This window comes from Petaurus breviceps, unplaced genomic scaffold (assembly GCF_028583685.1).
Source record: "Petaurus breviceps papuanus isolate PSGF00001 unplaced genomic scaffold, PetGlider_PUasm1.0 90604, whole genome shotgun sequence".
NCBI lineage: Eukaryota > Metazoa > Chordata > Mammalia > Diprotodontia > Petauridae > Petaurus > Petaurus breviceps.
Genome location: NW_027187285.1, coordinates 199,214 through 217,417, shown reverse-complemented (window position 1 = coordinate 217,417; position 18,204 = coordinate 199,214). Strand labels below are relative to the sequence as shown.

Genomic DNA, 18,204 nt, shown 5'->3' with positions numbered 1-18,204 from the left:
TAAATTTTTCTTTGAACTCGAACTCAGTAGCTTAGAGAAGCCCTCCAGAAATAACCCTCAAAGTTCAACCCTTGCAGAGGGAGTGTCTGTGAGCCCCCACTGATCAAAACAGGATTCTGCACCCTAGAAACTCAGCCTGCTGAGCACAGAAGAAATATACAATAAAATGGGGGCATTTCAGGATAAGTGATATTTGGATGGGCAAGAATTTCTGATAGAGTTGGGGTAGAGAGGAGACAGAGGGTACTAAGGCACAGAATGAGGTCTTAGAGAGATTGTGATATACATCAGAGGAAAACCTGCCCATGCTGCAGGTTAATCAAAGTAAAAGTAAATGGCAATGGGGAAGGAGAAGGTGGCATTTGAATTATCCAGAGGCAATCATGGAGAGATTCAGGTGATTTAGGTATACCAGTATGAATAGGATTATAAATATAATAATGCCAACACCATTGGGAATGAGAAGCCCCACAGAATCATGGAATATCAAAGCCAGAACACTAAGGCACAGAGAGTTTACATATCTTGCCCAAGGTAGCTGAATCTTCCAAAAAACCGAAGGCTAACCCCTGCCTCCTTAAACAGAAAATACTAAAAATAACATTTTTATTGATGACTCATGGGAGTTCTTATGCCCATCCTTTATTTCACTGTGCTAAATATAAATACAATGATATCTTCAGGAGTTTTTGAAGAGTATTTGTCTCTACACTGCATGCCCTCGGAATAATAAATGCTTTTCTAATTGTGTTGATTTAAATTTCTCTTTCCTCCTTTTCTCAGTTTGTAAGTTGTCCTTCCCATCTTCATTTCTCTAATTTGCTGTTCTAAAACCATAATATGCTAAAAAAACAAGAGGAAAAAATAATTTTATTAGAACTCTATATAAGGCACACTATTCACCTTGGCAGGTGTTTCAACAGCATGGCTTCAAAGGTTCTTGGACCTTCCTAACACCAGTAATTTATATCTTTACTCCAAAAGTATAAGCCATGTGTCAGATTCTACTCAATTCCCTTGAAGCTCTCAAGATTCTGAAATTCCCATCCCCTAATATTATAATGGCAGGGCCAGAAGGGACCATAGAGGCCATCTGGTTCAACCCTCTCATTTTACAGATAAGGAAATAACCTCAGAAAGGTTAAGCCCAAGTCCACACACGTTGTACGTCCAGCTTCTTCTAACCCTTTACTTCCCATTGCTTCAGTCCTCCTTTCCCTGGTCCTTGCCACTGTTCTGCCCATTCTCCCAATACCTCAAGATCCTTGTTGTTTCACTAGTCTCCTCGTCCATCCTAGACGGTCATTTCACTTATACTCTTGCTAGGCCACCACAATCCCTCATGCCTGTGACCTGCCCTCCCAATTTCCAACCTTGGAAAAAGGTCGCAGCAAGCTTTTTCTACTACCATCCCTAGACTGCCAAGAACTGCTCCAAAGGATTGCGAAAGCACTACAAATTCATGCTAACTTTAGTTGGACCTTTACTACTGTTCAACCACCCTTCTGTCATCTCTTATGTACTCAGCAAATGCCCTGAAATGGACAGTTAGCACTTTCCTCAATAATTTCAACTCTATATCCACTTCCACTCACTCTCAAAAGCCAGGTCCACTGTCTACTTTATTGAGCAAAGTGAAACATGAGCCCTCTCAACTTTGCTCCACTCCACCTCAAAATGTTTGTATTTTCACCATCCTCTCTTACTTTCCTCCAGTCTCAGAGGGGAAGAATTGTCCCTCCTTTCTAGAGTCACTTTTCCACTTGGGCCTCGATCCCATTCCCTCCTACTTCCTTCTCAGAACTGGTTTTATCAGTTATTTCCTTTTTTAGGCATCTTTAATCTCTCCTTACAGTTCAGACTTCCTCTGTTCTAAAAAGTAAATAAATTCTTCATCAGACTCCTTTTCCTTTTTTGGGCTACCATCCAAAATTTCTGTTTTCACCAAGTCTTCTCAAAAAGATTGTCTAAACTCATCATGCCTCCACGTCTTCACCTCCCATTCATTCCTTAACACATGGTAATCTGGTTTTCCACTAACATGAAAGTCTCTTTTTTTGGTAGGTCATCAATGATTACTGGTATATATATGTATGTATATATATATATATATGTGTGTGTATATATGTATAGGTGTGTATATATGTGCGTTTTTGTTTTCTCAGGTCTCATCCTCCTTACCTTCTCTGAAACATTTGTCATCCTCTCTCTCATAAAACTCTTTTTCTCCCTTAGCTTCTGGGATATTAGATCAGCTTCTAGTTTTTCTTCTATCTCTCTGACCACTCTTCAAGTTTTCTTTGCTAGTTTAAGCCTCTTTCTCCTACCTAATAAATCTTCTACCTACACAACAGTTTGTCTACAACATTCTATTCTAATTTAATATTCTAGTCACTGGCAACCACTTATGCAGCTTCAAGTATATATTACCTACCAGTGGAATATTCCCAAGTTTATCATTCAGGCTCCCGACTCACATCTCCAACTTGGAGATAATTAGATAATTATCATCTGGTTATCCTACTGGCATCTCAAACTTGATGTGTTGAGAGTTGAATTAATCCCACCTTGTCACCCCCAAACCAGCTCCAGTCTCTGACCTCCCTAATCATCTGAGCTAGAAATCAGGGGATCCTCTTTTGTTCTCTTTCTCTCTTTACTCTTCACATCTAGTCAGTTGCTAAGTTCTGCTGATTCTACTTCCAAAATGGTTGTCATTTGTCACCTTTCCTTTCCAACTTTCCCCAGTAAGGCCTCCATAACAATAGCCTTCTAGCTGATCTCACTTCTCATATCTTGTCTCTAGTCCATTGTGTACATTGTGCCAGAGTCACCTTCCTAAAGTTCATCATTCATTATGCAACTACCCTCCTTATGAATCTTCCCATAGCCTACGAAATAAGCTCAAACTTTTTAGTCCAGCATTCAAAGCCCTCCATGATATAGTTCCAACCTATTTTTCCTATTCCTCCCACCCTTTGTTCTGGTCAAGCTGAACTATTTATTTACCATTTCCCAAAGAAGCCATGTGCTTTCCCATTCTCATGCCTTTGATTATGCTGTGCCACTCCCTGTTTGAAGTAGTCTCCTCTAGTCTATGCCTTTCTAAACTTTACTTATTCTTGATAGACCAACTCAAATGCCACAGTTTCTGTGAAACTTTCTCTGATCCCTGCAGTTGTGACTCTTATACTAGCCCACTAGTCACTGGGAGTGGTTAAGTCAACAACAGGTAGTGAGGTGTACCTGGGACCACCAAGAAATCAACATTAGCTAGGAGTGGGCACACAAGTCTCCAGAATGAGAATCCAAATTGCTCCTCATTTTAACTAATTGGTTATCAGCCCCCCTAAAGCCTGAGAGGATAGGCTATTCCTGAACTTGGAGTCAAGAGGACCAGGGTTCACATGTGATACTAATTGGCCTAGTGACCTTGGACAAGTCACTTGAAGTATCTTCAGTTTTCCTTTTTACAAAAAGAGGATAATATACCTGTAGTTACATGTAGCTGTTATTAGACAACATTAGACTGTATCAGGGATTTTTTTTTCTTTGTTTCCTGAAACCTTAGCACAGTGCCTGGGCCATAGCATATTCGTCTAGACTGAGAATGTCTTTTTTATAACCCTTAGATAATATAATTTGCAAACTTTCAAGTGCCATATAAGTGCCCGATATTATTATTCCTCCCTCAGTACTGTTTCTATACTACTTAGACTCACTAAACTTATAAGCTTCCTGAGTGCAGAGACCTGGGTTCTCGTCTCAGCTCTGAAATCCATCCCCTGTGTGGTCCTCAAAGGACTTGTACTACTTCTTTCACAGGGTTATTGTGAGGGAGATATTTGGTCAACTTTAAAATCCTAGAGAAATATATTCATTCTTGTATTTCCCACAGCACCTAACACATTAGGTTCAACTGAATTAAGTGAAGGTCTAAAGGGTTCTACTCAGAGTAAAGAGACTTTATGCTTTGGCTGTTTTTACCATTCTTGCTTCCTTTCTAGTTCTCAGGTATATTTTTAAACGTTAAAAGCTCCCAGATAAGTGATCTGTATGACATGTCCCTAGGTTGCATACTATCTTAACTTCTGCCCATTGAACCCACTGAGTTAGAAGTTGGGTGTAGACTGTCTAATTGGGTAGTATGGGTACATATCTTGTCCCTTCAGCTAGACAGAAAGCCCTGGCAGGTACAAAGCATGACTTATAAGTTTTTTGAAGTGTCCACATCACTTAACACTGGACAGGGCCCAAAGTAGGTGCTTAATAAATATGTGTCCTTCAGGGGAAAGCTCAGGGACCCTCTCCAATCTTCCTTTATCCCCTCAGTAAAACACCTACTTTGTGACAGGCATTATGCTTAAGACAGATAGGTGGTACAGTGGAGGAAGCACTAGGGCTAGAGTTGGAAGACCTGAGCTGAAGTCCAGCTTCAAACATCTACTAGTTGTGTGACCCTGGGCAAGTCACTTAACCTCTGCCTGCCTCAGCTGCCTCAACTGTAAAATGGGGATAATAATGGCACTTACCTTTGTGAGGATCAGATAAAATATTTGCAAAAAGCATTTAGCACAGTGCCCAGCACATGGGAGGTTTTATATAAATGTTTATTCTCTTCCCTTATGCTGTACTGCTAGCTGTAAGACCCTGAGCAATTGCTTATCTACTGTCTGCCTCAGTTACTTTAACTATAAAATGGGGATAATGATAGCACCCACCTTCCCAGATTATCATGAAGATCAAAAGGATAATATTTTTAAAGCTTTGGGCACAGTTCCTGGCACACAGTAGGCACTTAAATCAATGTAGATTTCTTTCCTTCTATCTCTCCAATCTACTCTACCTGATCATACCATGTTTCCCTGATAATAAGACACTGTCTTATTAATTTTTTTGGACAGAAAAACACCAGAGGGCTTATTTTCAGGGGAGGGCTTATTTTAATGAATATTGACAGCAATTTTAATAAACAGGTAAATGTGAACAAAAAAAATGTGCCTTTATTCAATAAGCAAATCACTGGGGAAGAACAGGATGACACGCTCACTGTTGCAGCTCTGACTGGATGCAGCTCGGAGCGCGGCATGCGTTTCACCCAGGGGGGGAACGATGCATACAGAGGGTACCGTAATGTAGCGTGTAGCGCAGGGGATCACCTTCACTACAGTAGCAATCTCAATAGGGCTTATTTTCGGGGGAGGGCTTATTTTAGAGGAATCTTACACAGTAAGGGGAGGGCTTATTTTCGGGATAGGTCTTATTATCGGGGAAACATGGTATCACCTGATCAGATGTTAGGTACCCCATGGGCAGAAATTGTGTTGTTTTTCCATCTCTCTCCAATGCTGACACTGTCCTGCTTATAGTAAGTGGAATCTTAATAAATGTTCATCAAATTGAATTAAACTGGTAAATCACCAACCATCCCATTCACTGAAGGAGCCCTGTGTTTTTTCCAGATGTTTTGGAGAAGATGTCTGCATTAGTGTTCCAGATGTGGATGCCTATGTGATGGTGCTGCAAGCAATAGAGCCCAGGATCACCATTAGTGGAACAGATCACCTTGTGAGGCCAGCTGCCCAGTTTGGAAATGCCAGAGGGGTGACTCTCTTTCCTGATGTCAAGATTGTGAGCACTCTTGCCAAAGCAGAGCTACCGGGAGACTCCAAGGAGGAAGTCCAAGGTTAGTTTGGAGTGTTTTTCTTACCTTCCTGACAGCATTTGAGGCCGTATTTCAAGGTGTAAACATTTTTAAACATGTGTATAGTAAAATGAAGGTCTCACTCAGCAGGATTACTCTAAGCTATTGGGAAATTTTCAACGTTCATATTTTCACCAGTTTCATTATCGGTAGGGTTGGTTCAGTGAAAGCCGAATAAAGTATTCTGAATTATTCAGCTAGGGACCAATATTAGCAACACCGAAGGCTGAAGTATACGCCTGTAGGAAAAATTCTTCTTTTTTTCTCCATCTACAGTGGTGCAAGTTTATAGGAGAAAAAAAAACCATCAATTTGAGAACTGTCCTCAACTATGTTTCTCAAGGAGAATAACTTTCAAGCCTCTGTACATCCTTCAGGAAAGTGGTTGCTAATGATCTGCAGGCTTGGGTGGACTGGATTCCCTGAAGGGTTGCTTCTATAATAATCCTAATTACCAGTTGCCTTAAACTACCCCTGCTCCCCAAAGGCTGAAGAATATTGCAATCCGAGCCCTCCTTGCACACTCTGTAGCTCATAAAAATAAATTGTGTTTTACCTGTCTCAGATTGTGCCATTTCAGAGCTCTATGCCGATGTGCATTATGCTGTGTGATCTTTTCTTCTCTCCTGTGGTCATTTGTGGTTAATGTCAGACAGAACAAGAAAGGGGCTTTGACCTCAGCTTTTGGAAGCTGTAATAGATACCTCTAGATGTGGTTTTCATGTCAGCCTAAAACTCTAGCACCAGCTAATGGGCGCAGCAGGAAGGGGCAATTAATGATTTCCAGAATTGTTCTTTGTTTACAGATCCAATAAGCCAGTTAATTGGTTAGTTAAAAAGATGGGACCTTTGAATCATATAAGCATAGATTTAGAGCTAGAAGAGACTTGTTCAAACTTCTCAACTACAGATGAGAAAACTGAGGCCTTTGAAGGTAAAGTGATCACGAGGTAGCAGGTGGCAGAGCCAGGATATGAACTCTGGCCCTTTAACTTAAAATCCAGTGCTGTTTTCTCAATACCATCCCACCTCTATTGTAAGCTATTAATAATGACAAGTGGGTTTGTCCCTACCCTTTACAGGTTAGTAGTGTAAAGTCAGTGGTAGCCTATTAGTCAGGAAACATGGTTCCTAGCCCTGGTTTTACTCATGCTTAACTATAAAGTCTTGGATGAGTCACTTCAGGGGTGGCTAGGTGGCATAGTGAATGGAGCACCGGCCCTGGAATTAGGAGGACTCGAATTTAAATCTAGTCTCAGACACTTAACACTTACTAGCCATGTGACCTTTGGCAAGTCACTTAACCCCATTATCCTGCCTTCTCCCCTCCAAAAAAGCAAAAACAAATTTTAAAAAATGAGTCACTTCAGTGGGCCTCAGTTCCCCCATCAGTAAAATAAGGGGGTTGGATAAAACAATCAATCAAGTCCCTTCCTAACCTAAGAGATTTTGATTATTTCATTGTTAATTTCTCAGCTAGGTGGCACAGTGGATTAAAGTATTGGACTTGGAGTCAGGAAGACCAAGTCCAAATACTGCCTCGGACACTTACTCTGTGACCCTGAGCAAGTCACCCAGCCTCAGTCTCTTCATCCATAAAATGGAGATAATAACACTACCTTATAAAGACTGTTGGGAGAATCAAATGAGTTAACAGAAGTAAGGCCCTTTGCAAACTTTAAAAGTGCTTCATAAATGCTAGCTGTTATTATTATCTTCATCATTACTATTATTTCAACTAGAGATAAAGACTCAAATTTCCTTCCCACAGGTACAATTCTTATAGCCCCAAAGATAGATTTGATAAATCTGAAATGTCCTGGGATTGGGGGTGGGGAGGGATGAGAAGGGGACAAGCAAAGATTTAAGAGGGATTTTAAAGAACTATCTCCCAACCACTAATACCCAGTACCACCACCAGAACTGGGTAAAGAACTGGTTAAGCCAGTCTTCCTTGCTATTACCTGGATCCACCAGCTCAGTACATGCTGACTTGGCCATCAACAACACACAACCCTTTCCCTTTTTCTTCTTACTCCTCCCCCCCAACAAGTCTTTGCTCACAAGGAGCTCCAAGTCTAATGGATAGCAGTAATGGGTGCAAATGTTAGAAACAAGATATATACAGGATAAAGTGTGTGGGGGGCAGTCTTGGAGGGAAAGCACTAAAGTGAAAGACTTTTTGCAAAAGATGGGATTTTAGCTGACACTGGAAGGAAGCCAGGAAGCATTGGTGAGGAGGGAGAGATTTTCAAGTAAGGAGACATCTAAGGAGTCAGGAAATGGAGTGTTGCATACAAGAAAAAGCCAGGAAGATAGCATCACTGGATTGCAGAGTACATGGAGGGCAGTAAGGCATAAGAAGACTGGAAAAGTAGAAGCCACCCCCACAATTAGACTGTGGAGAACTGTTCTGAGGAAGTCTTTATGGGCTCTGGGAAAATTAAGGTTACTATGGGAAAGTAGGTTCACATTTTCAAACTATGGCTTTCCAACCAGTGCAAGACCAAGGAGCTTCACCTTCCCCCCACTGCCCCGTTGCCATCTCTTTCTTCCCTGGACCATCATTAGAAAGAAAGAAGAGCCAGAGAAACCCCATGCAGAATGTCTCTCAAGATCAGTTTTCAATTATATTTGTTGTTCATACTTCCACATATGATCTTGAATGCCTTTGATATGGGGCGAAGTTTTTTTTGTGTCTTTTCCCCCAGAATTGCTGCCCTCTGGCTGGCATTTTTCAAGGTTTAATAGGTTCTTTAAACTATTCAACCATTTTCTTGAAAAATTGAGAGTCATAAAATAAGACAGGGAGCAGGCAAAAGAGGAGAAGACTTGTGGGAGCTATGATAACATTATGCCCTAAAGCCAGGACAGGGTTCTACACAATTCTGCTCTCAGCTTCCCATGCTAATATGTTGCTATTAATGTATTACTCCTCCCAAATAACATATTTGTAGTTTACTGGGGACTTTCAAGAGGCAATATATCAATGCAAAGCATTGTTTGGAGTTTGGGATTTGGGGGAGATATTTTTGGCCAGAATAGCGATTTGAGGGCTGGGGGAGGGGAAGGAACTTAGCATCATGAGATTGCAGATCCAGAGATGGCGGGGGCCTCAGAGGCCCTTTGGCTCACCCCTTCCCTTTACAGATGGAGAAACAGAAGCACAGAAGATTCAGTGACTAATGCTCCTATTCCATCATAAGAGGAGTTCTTAACCTAGAGCAGATGAACTTTTAAAAAATACTGTGGTCATTATATTTCAATATAATTTATTTCCTTTGTACCCTTATGTATTTTATTTTATGCATTTAAAAAATTATACGGAAGATTCCATAAGCTTCATCAGACTGCCAAAGGAGTCCTACATAAAAAGGTTAAGAATCCCTGATCTAAGACAATAGAGGAGAAACACAGTGATTGTGTCAGAGGCTAACAACAATGACAATGATAGGTCACCTTTATGTAGCATGTTCAGGATTTACAGTTGCCAAGTCTTGTTGTTTCTACTCTCTTCTCAGGCCTGGACTACTGTAATAGCTTGCTGATAGGTCTCCCTGCCACGTCTTCTCCCATTCTAATCCATCTTCCACTCATCTGTCAAATGGATCTTTCTAAAGCATAGACCTGACTAGGTCACTTCCCTATTCTATAAACTCCAGTGGCTCCCAACTTTTCTCAGGATCAAATATAAAATTATCTGATTTTTAACAGTCCTTCATCACCTGGCCCCTTTCTACTTTTCCAGTCTTCTTATGCTTTACTGCCCTCCATGTACAATGCAATCTAGTGATGCTATCTTCCTGGCTTTTTCTTGTATGCAACACTCCATTTCCTGACTCCTTAGATACCTCCTTACTTGAAAATCTCTCCCTCCTCACCAATGCTTCCTGGCTTCCTTCCAGTGTCAGCTAAAATCCCATCTTTTGCAAAAAGTCTTTAACTTTAGTGCTTTCCCTCCAAGAGTGCTCCCCACACACTTTTTCCTGTATATATCTTGTTTCTAACATTTGCACCCATTGCTGCTACCCATTAGACTTTAAGCTCCTTGTGAGCAAAGACTTGTTGGGGGGGGGGGGGGGAGTAAGAAGGAAAAGGGAGAGGGTTGTTTGTTGTTGATTTTTTGGTTGTTGTTGGGGTCTTTTCCTTTCCTTTCTCTACATAACCCTAGCACTTAGCACAGTGCCTGACATATGATAGATTCTTAATAAATTCTAGTTAACTGAATGACACTTTCATCACTATAACTGTTATGATACAGACAGTCCAAATATCATTACCTCCATTTTACAGGTAAGTAAACCTAAGTTCAGAGAGGTAGAAGGATGACTAATAAGCAGTAAAACAAAAACTCTAATAACCCTAGGCCTCCAAACTCTAAGGTTCTTTCCACTATTACACACTCATACTCCATGGCTGTCTCTTAGACATCTGGTTTTTTTTCCCCTCTCATAGCCCCAAAGCATGTGCTCTTAGAGGAGATGCTCCACAACCTGGACTTCTGTGACATTTTGGTGATTGGAGAAGAACTGGAACCTGGACAGGAGTGCTTAGAGCTAGACTACGATGAGCTGCAGGAAAGACATCTGGATGCCACCAACTCCACGTCAGGCTATTCCATCTATGGTAAGGAAATTAACAGGACTTCAGGGTCCCCCACCGCCTTGTTGCTGATGGCCTTCCTGCAAGGAGTGGCCATGGCTTAAGCTTTAAAAACTTTATGAAATAGACTGGTCAGTGGTGAAAGAGAAGACCACTCAGGTTATCATATTACCCTGCCATGGCTCAATCAACAGAGGGGACACTTGATTTCTGACTCATAATTTTGGTCACCAGATCTTAATGACCAGCCTGGGTTGTTCATGCCAACAGGAATTACCCAGACCAATGGTTCTCATTTAGTAGTTCCCAAACTCCCAGTAAGTGGTAGAACAGAAATGATGACCCTGGGTCTCCAGTTCTCAGGAGTTCATGCTAAATTCTTTAAATCAGTAAATAATTGCTTAATTATGTTAGTAAATAATTGCCTATGTTACAATTATAATTTCCTCTCTAACAATAAAGATATGTATGTTTAAAACATTATAAATTTGTTATCATTGTAGTTATTGCAAGCACTTAATGAATAAATCTAAAAGAATATAGTGAGGAAATGTTTTATGTGATTGCACAGGTATGATCTATATCAGATTGCTTGCCATTTTGGGGAAGAGGAGAAGGGAAAGGAGGGAGGGAGCAAGAAAAATTTGGAATTCAAAATCTTTCAAAAAATGGATGTTGAAAATTTAAGAAATCCTATTAAGAAGTTCAGAAGAAAAGAAAAATAATATCATGAGTAGTATATTAAATTACCCTGAGTATTCACAACACTTTTTTTTTTATTGAAAGGGGTTTGTAGAACAAAAAAAAATGGAAACAAATAATCTAGATAACCTAGATTGTGGAATTTTCTTTCACCTATAAACTCTCTTACTTTAGGAATTATTAATAACAATGAGCCAATCCACCCTACCTAGAATCCCCACCAGATATAAATGGTCATGAGTTAATTTGGTTGGATCTTTGGAATCCAACTCTTTTCAAAAAACAATTCATTTCAATAGTAAAACTTAATTTGATGTATATTTCTCCCTTCACCCCTCCACCAGCAGAATTCCCTCTCTTGGCAAATACAGAGAACTGAATGAATAGGTCATGAGATGGCCTTAGGCCACCCTCCCAAGAATGACTAGTATGTGGCTTTCCTGACCTAGGTGTGGGCACAATGACCAGCTATGAGCAGGTTCTTCGCCAAGTCCGCTATCGCAATTGGCACCCAGCCAGCCTGGATGATCGAAAGTTCCAGATCAAGTGCTCTGAGCTCAATGGACGGTATACTAGTAACGAATTTAACTTAGAGGTGAGTACTGCTATTGTTTCACCTTACATTTAGTGGGACCCTAATATAAGCCTAAAAGGAAACTGCTACTTCCTCTCTCCTTCTTTGTGACCCCTGCTTAAGAAAAAGAATCTGGGGGCAGCCGGGTGGTACAGTGAACAGAGCACCAGCCCTGGAGTCAGGAGGACTGGAGTTCAAATCTGGCCTCAGACACTTAACACATTTACTAGCTGTATGACCTTGGCAAGTCACTTAACTTCAATTGCCTTGCCTTCCCCCCCCCCTCCAAAAATAAAAGAAAGAAAAGAAAAAGAATCTGGGATAAAGATGAGATGCAAAAATGACCTCGAAAGACAGTTCTAAAGTTCTCATTCACTCAATTGCAAAAACCTAGGTTGGATCAAGTTAAAGGTATGAGACATGAGACCTGAATAGACCCTCCAGCTTTTTTCCTTGGTCACCTGCCCATTACTTTCCCAAACTGGAGAAATAATTGCTCTCAGAAGCATAAAATCACTTAGAGTTAATACTCTTCACTAAATTCAGGACAAATGCAAATCTGCATGGGTGGTGAATAGAGAAAAGTAAAGAGGAACAGGGAGGAGGAGAAAATACTTTCTCCTTCAAAGATGTAGCAAACCAGAATGCCCACCATTAGGGGAATAATCTAAAGAGAGGAAGATGTTGAGGTATTGACATCAAAGGAACGTTAAACTGATTGTTGCCATAGTAGCCCAGTGACAGGAACTAGGGCATAGCTCAAGACATAGGAGCCCCACTTTGTTCTCTGTTCACTTGCCTGTGCGCTCTGCCTCATCATGCTCCTCTCTGCCCTTTTAATTCCACCACCAGCCCCCAAAATTTCTTTTTTATGCTAATCATTTTCCCTTAATCTGCCTCCCTTATAAGAAAAAAAAATTTTAAGCCAAACCAACATACGCAGCAACCACATCTGATAGCTTATAGCACATTTTGCATAGTCCCCTAACTCTCTCTTGAGATATGTTTATTTCATCATCAATTAGTTTTCCTTGCACAAGATTGTCCATCATACTTAATCAAATTTCAATCATTTCTGCTTGCATTTTCTTTGTCATTGCCTATATCATTCTCCTGCTTGCCTACCTTACTCGGAATACTTACCTCACTCAGCATCTGTTTGTATAGATCTTCCCACATTTCTCTCAGTTCCTCATAATCATTGATTGTTACAGCACAGTAATATTCCATTACATTCATATAACGGATTTTGTTTAGTCATACCATGTAAGTGGTCGATGAGCAACCACTACATTTCTAGGTTCCAAGTTCCATTCTGACAAGTACTGATAATAATTCAAGGAAGTCAATCATCTCACTACCAGGTATATACCCCAAAGAGATCAAAGACAAAATAGAATGGCCCCAAATACAAACAAAATGTTAATAGTAATATGTTTCTGTAATAGCAATAAACTAAAACAAGTAGATACCTATCAATTTGGGTAAATAAATCTAAGGGAATATTACTGCCCCAGAAGGAATAATAAACACAAAGAATAAAGATGATAGACTTATATGAACTGATGCAAAGAGAAATGAGTAGAACAAGGGGAGAAAATCTAATAATACATAAGGAAAGAACAAAACAAAAATACTGAATACCATGTAATTATAATGACCACATTCATCCCCAAAGAGGGGATGATTAAAATGTACCTCCCTCCCTCTTATTTGCAGAGCTGAGGGATTGTGGTCTTGGAAAACTGCATATATTCAGTTGACATGCTGGCTAGTTTTCCTGAACTGCATTGTCCCCCTCTTTTATTCTTTGTTAGGGAAGAGGGGAGGTCTATATTTAAGAATAAAGTGATGTAAAAATAACAAATATCAATTAAAATTTATTTTTTTTCAAATCCCAGGGAAGACAGTTCACCTTTGTGAACTGCCTGGTCCCAAGAAGATCTGCATGCGAAGGAGACCACAGGAGCTGGCCAAAACACTAGCTAAAGGTACAGGTGCAATCAGCTTGTTTCTTTATCTTTCCAGGTTAATGTTCTACATGAGATCAATCCAGACACAGAGCATGTCAACCACATGGTCGTGCAGCCTCAGTTCCTCCAGTCCATCCACCATTCAGAGCCTGAAATAAGTAGCATGCGTAATTCAGGTAAGACTTGTGGTACCTGTACACCTCTTCTTGGTATCGGTGCTTAGCCAGCAAGGATATCTCCTCCTCCCCTCAGTCAAACCTACTGTCACTCCCAATTCCCAGGGTCACCCTTCAGGAAGGAAGGGAATGAGTTAGAAAGGGAGTTAGAAGAGCCAGCTTTTTCAATGGCTTTGCTTAATGTCAAGTGCCTCCATGTGTCCTGGCTTTGTTAGGAACTATCTGTGTAATCCTCATCAAATCATTTAACCTCCCAGGGTCTCACAAGTTACCTCCTTGTTAAGAGAAAAGACAGTGCCAAAGGAACAGAAGGGTCCTTGGAAAGCTTTTGACAAGACCTGCCTAGAATATAAGAGCCTTCCAAAACCAAAGACTTAAACTGGCTTTCTTTAAAAATGAGTTTATTTCAGAGGTTTAACTCCCACAGCCTCAGAAATGGATGAGATGGAATTGAAATGTCTGCCCAAATGTATATAAGGGGGAGGTGCTACATAGGTGGTCAGGAGGTATGAAACAATAATAAATTCACAACTATGCATTGAGTCAGGAAAACCTGAATTCAAATCCTATTTCATACCAGCTGCATAAACCCTAGGCAAGTCCTTAGAATCATCCCATCTGCTCCAGTTTCCCCATCTGTAAAATGCAAACAAAAATAGCAGCTACTTATAGGAATGTGATAAGGATCAAATGAAACACAAATGTAAAGCAATCCGCAACCTTTAAAGCATTTTAATGTTGTTGTCAGATTAGGCAATTCCCAAGACAAGAAGTCCCTCTGCCAATAAAGACGTCAATCCTCCACTGACTTAGGAATTCCTAGGGTCTTGAGGTACATAAAGCTTAAGTGACTTTACCTAGAGACACACAATTAAGAGGTATCCAAAATGGCATGTGTGTGTGTGTGTGTGTGCGCATGCACTATGGGTGTGTAAACAGAGAGAGGGAAAGGGAGAGACAGGAGATAGAGGGAGATAAGGAAGGAGGGAGGGAGGGGGAGGGGGAGACAGACAGACAGAGATGGAGATAGACAGAGAAACGGAGATAGAGAGACAGAGAGAGACAGAGACAGAATCTTCATGACTCCAAAATCAGCTCTCTACTATGCCAAAAAGCCTCCCATATTATCTGTTGTGTTATATATTAATTACATTATGTTTCAAATAATAGGTTGTGTCAGAATCACAGTATAGTAGATCCTGGTGATGGATGTCAAAAGAATGGAGTTTAAATCTTTATTTTGTCACTAACTCTGCCTGTGTGACTTCAAGAAGCTTAATAAAATGTCTCCATGTCTCAGTTTCTCCCTAGTACTACACTTGCAATTAGAAGCTCTGGATTAAAAGTCTCCATTCCACCTTTATAGGTGTGTGACCTTAACTGAGCAAGTCACACCTCTAAGTGTCAGCTGGGAGGATGACATTATAGAACCTGTAAAGTACCTTATAAATGTGAGCTATTTCTCATCTTTAGAAATAAGAATACCAATAACTCCTGTGTCTGGATAAACACAAAGTAAAATACCAGTGTCATGAGTGGGAAAAAAAGCACTGTATCAAAAATGAAAAAAGACATGGATTTGAATCCCCTTTCTATTACTACTACCTGTATGATCTTGAATAAATACTTTGCCCTCTTTGGCCCTCTGTTCCCTCCTTTGCAAAATGAAGGAATTGGACTAAATTATTTCCAAGGCCCTTCTAGCTCTTAAAGCCTATGAACATCATCATCACCACCATCATCATCTTCATCATAGAAGAGTGTTTATTAAGCATCTACTCTATGGCAAGCACTGTGCCAGGGCCCTATGTGTACAAAGACAAAAATTTAACAGTCCCTATCCTCAAGAAGTTGACATTTTACTAGGTATGTATACTTCATGTAACTTTGCTGACTTAAGAAGGAATAGAATTTTAGGAAGTTTGTCCCTGAACAAGGATAAGAAAATGGAGAAGCATAGTAATGCAGAAGGCAGCTATTCCAGTCAGAGGACCCAAGTTAAAGGCCTTAAAACTTGCTGTGAGGTATTGAGCAAGTAACATTTCTCAATGCCTCATCTATAAAATGGGAATATTGGCATAATGGGGAAAGCAATAAGTTTAGAACTGTAGGACAAGAGTTTGAATGCTGGCTTTGGTATTTACTGCCTGGGCGACTGGGTAATTTGCCTCTCCTCTCTGGGCATGTATCCATTACTTCATCTAGAAAATAACAGAGTTGGCCTAGTTGGATCTCCAAAGTTCCTTCTACTCCAAAGTCTATGATTCTCTGACTTAACCTGTGAAATTTCACAGAAAGAATTAAATAATATATGTAATAAAGATCCCTTTGGAAATTATAAAGGATGATATAAACATTTTATAATTATGCATAGCAATTGTCATTGAGAAATACCTATGATGCCACGTAACCAAGAACTTAATAGACCTATGTTCATGATTCACTTGTATCTCTTCTCCTCCTTTCAGTCATTCCAAGCATTGCTACAGTGGTCATAATTGTCTGTGTTGGAATGCTGGTGTTCGTCGTAGCCATGGGCGTATACCGAATCCGAGTGGCACACCAGCACTGCATACAGGAAAGCGAATCAACCAAAGAGAGTGAAATGGATTGGGATGACTCTGCACTTACCATCACTGTAAATCCCATGGAGGTAAACCATGTCCCCTTACCTGGAAGGTCCCTCTTGGAGTCCCCTTCCCCTTTCTTCTCAGTCTTTCAAAACCCTAGCTATCCAAGGGCCAGATAAATTTCTGCCTCTTCCCTGAATTCTTCTGGCACTTCTCATCTGAACCAGAGGCTTTAGCGCCCAATTAATTATAAACCATCTTATACATTGGTTTATTTACTATTTGCTTTATTTACATTAGTCTTCTTACCAAACAAAATGATTCACTTCCTGAGGGACATAGCAGGTGCCCAGGAAAGCTTGTTGAGTATATGAATGACTAAGCCTTGTTTCAAAGACTTGGGAGTATATTGAGTATATTTTTTCAAAAATTTGGGAGTTTCAATATACTTGGGAGTATATTCTGATAGGCAGTTTGACACATCACTCATGATATAAGGAGCCCTCTAAGGAATTTTTTCCTTTTTTCTTTTTTTGGTGGAGGGGAGTTGTTGGGGGGAAAAGTCTAGTTCTGTTACTTATTACGAGAATGACCTTAAGCAACTCAACTTCTCTGGCTGTCATTTCCTTCATCTATAAAATGAGACAATTGAACTAAATGAACTCCAAGACTCCTTTAAAGCTATTCTTCTATATCTATGATCCTCTCATTCTTTGTTCTACCTAAAGCCTTTCAAAAAATCTATGCTTGGGGTGGCCAGGTAGCACAGCGAGTAAGAGCACCGGCCCCAGAGTCGGGATGACCTGGGATCAGATCCCAGGCTCAGATACTTAGCACCACACCCAGAAATAACTGGCCATATAACCTAGAACAAGTTACTTAACCCCAATTGCTTTAAAAAAAAAAGTCTATGCTCTTTGGCCAGCAAGCACAAAGTCTCTAAATTTAGTGAGCATTTGATACTTATCTACACATGCCCTAGGCCAAGTCCCCATCTTCACTGTGAAGCCTCTCTAGTCATACATCATCAGTTGCTGGATTTGTGAAAGCAGACATACCCAGAGAAGATAAACCTTGTCAATATAAAAGAGAAGTTAGAACCCCAAACAAGTACTAATCATATCAGCTGGAGTTAAGCTAGTTGCCCACTCCAGAAGAAATTGCTGCACCACCTCTTGAAAAAGCCCAAGAGCTAGTATCAGCACCAGCTACTTTCATTTTAATGATTACATAGAATCCTACGAAATTCAACCGAAACAGAAAGAACTCTTCAGATAATATAAAGAGGCTTACACTTGAGAGGGCCCTGGGTAGATGGTCAGGAAACTAGAAAGTCATCAAAGGGATGATAAAAATGGAGAATTGTGGTGCAAGAGAGAAGAGAAAGGAGACACTGTCACCTGCCCCTATCTATTAACCACACTAAACTACCTTTGCAACATAACAGTCAACATTTGTATTGAGTATATGTAATGTGTCCAGTTCCATATAACTATAAACTAACACAAGAGCAGAAGAAACTAACTTTGATAGACTGAGCTCCTCTCAGCAATGCAAGGCTACAAAGCAACTCCCAAAGACTCATGATGGAAAGGGCTGTCCACATTCAGAGAAAGAATTACAGAGTCTGAATGCAGTTGGAAGCAAACTACTTGCTCTCTCTTTTTTGTTTTCTTTTGTTTCTTCTTTCTCATTGGTCAATCCTTTACTTATAATTCTTCTTGACTAATGCTTACTTAATGTGAAGGTACTTGTAGAACCTCTATCTGGTTTCATGGGAAGGGGGAAGGGGGAGAAAATTTGGAACTCAAAAGTTTGTGGAACTGAATGTTATAAATTAAAAGTAAATAATTTTTTTTAAAGTAGAAGGAAGAGTGGCCCTAGCCAGCCCCATCCCTTCCTC

The 18,204-nt window shown here is 40.3% G+C and overlaps 1 protein-coding gene across 1 annotated transcript in view; it reads left to right on the top strand.

Annotated features, from left to right (window-relative positions):
• The window catches only part of CLSTN2 (calsyntenin 2), a 982,335-nt gene that overhangs the window by 948,887 nt on the left and 15,244 nt on the right, over nucleotides 1–18,204 (top strand). Inside the window, exons 12-16 of the mRNA XM_069063864.1 lie at nucleotides 5,463–5,686; nucleotides 10,160–10,330; nucleotides 11,458–11,603; nucleotides 13,611–13,731; nucleotides 16,200–16,384. Coding sequence (XP_068919965.1) covers nucleotides 5,463–5,686; nucleotides 10,160–10,330; nucleotides 11,458–11,603; nucleotides 13,611–13,731; nucleotides 16,200–16,384 — 847 coding nt within the window. The remainder of the gene's footprint in view (nucleotides 1–5,462; nucleotides 5,687–10,159; nucleotides 10,331–11,457; nucleotides 11,604–13,610; nucleotides 13,732–16,199; nucleotides 16,385–18,204) is intronic.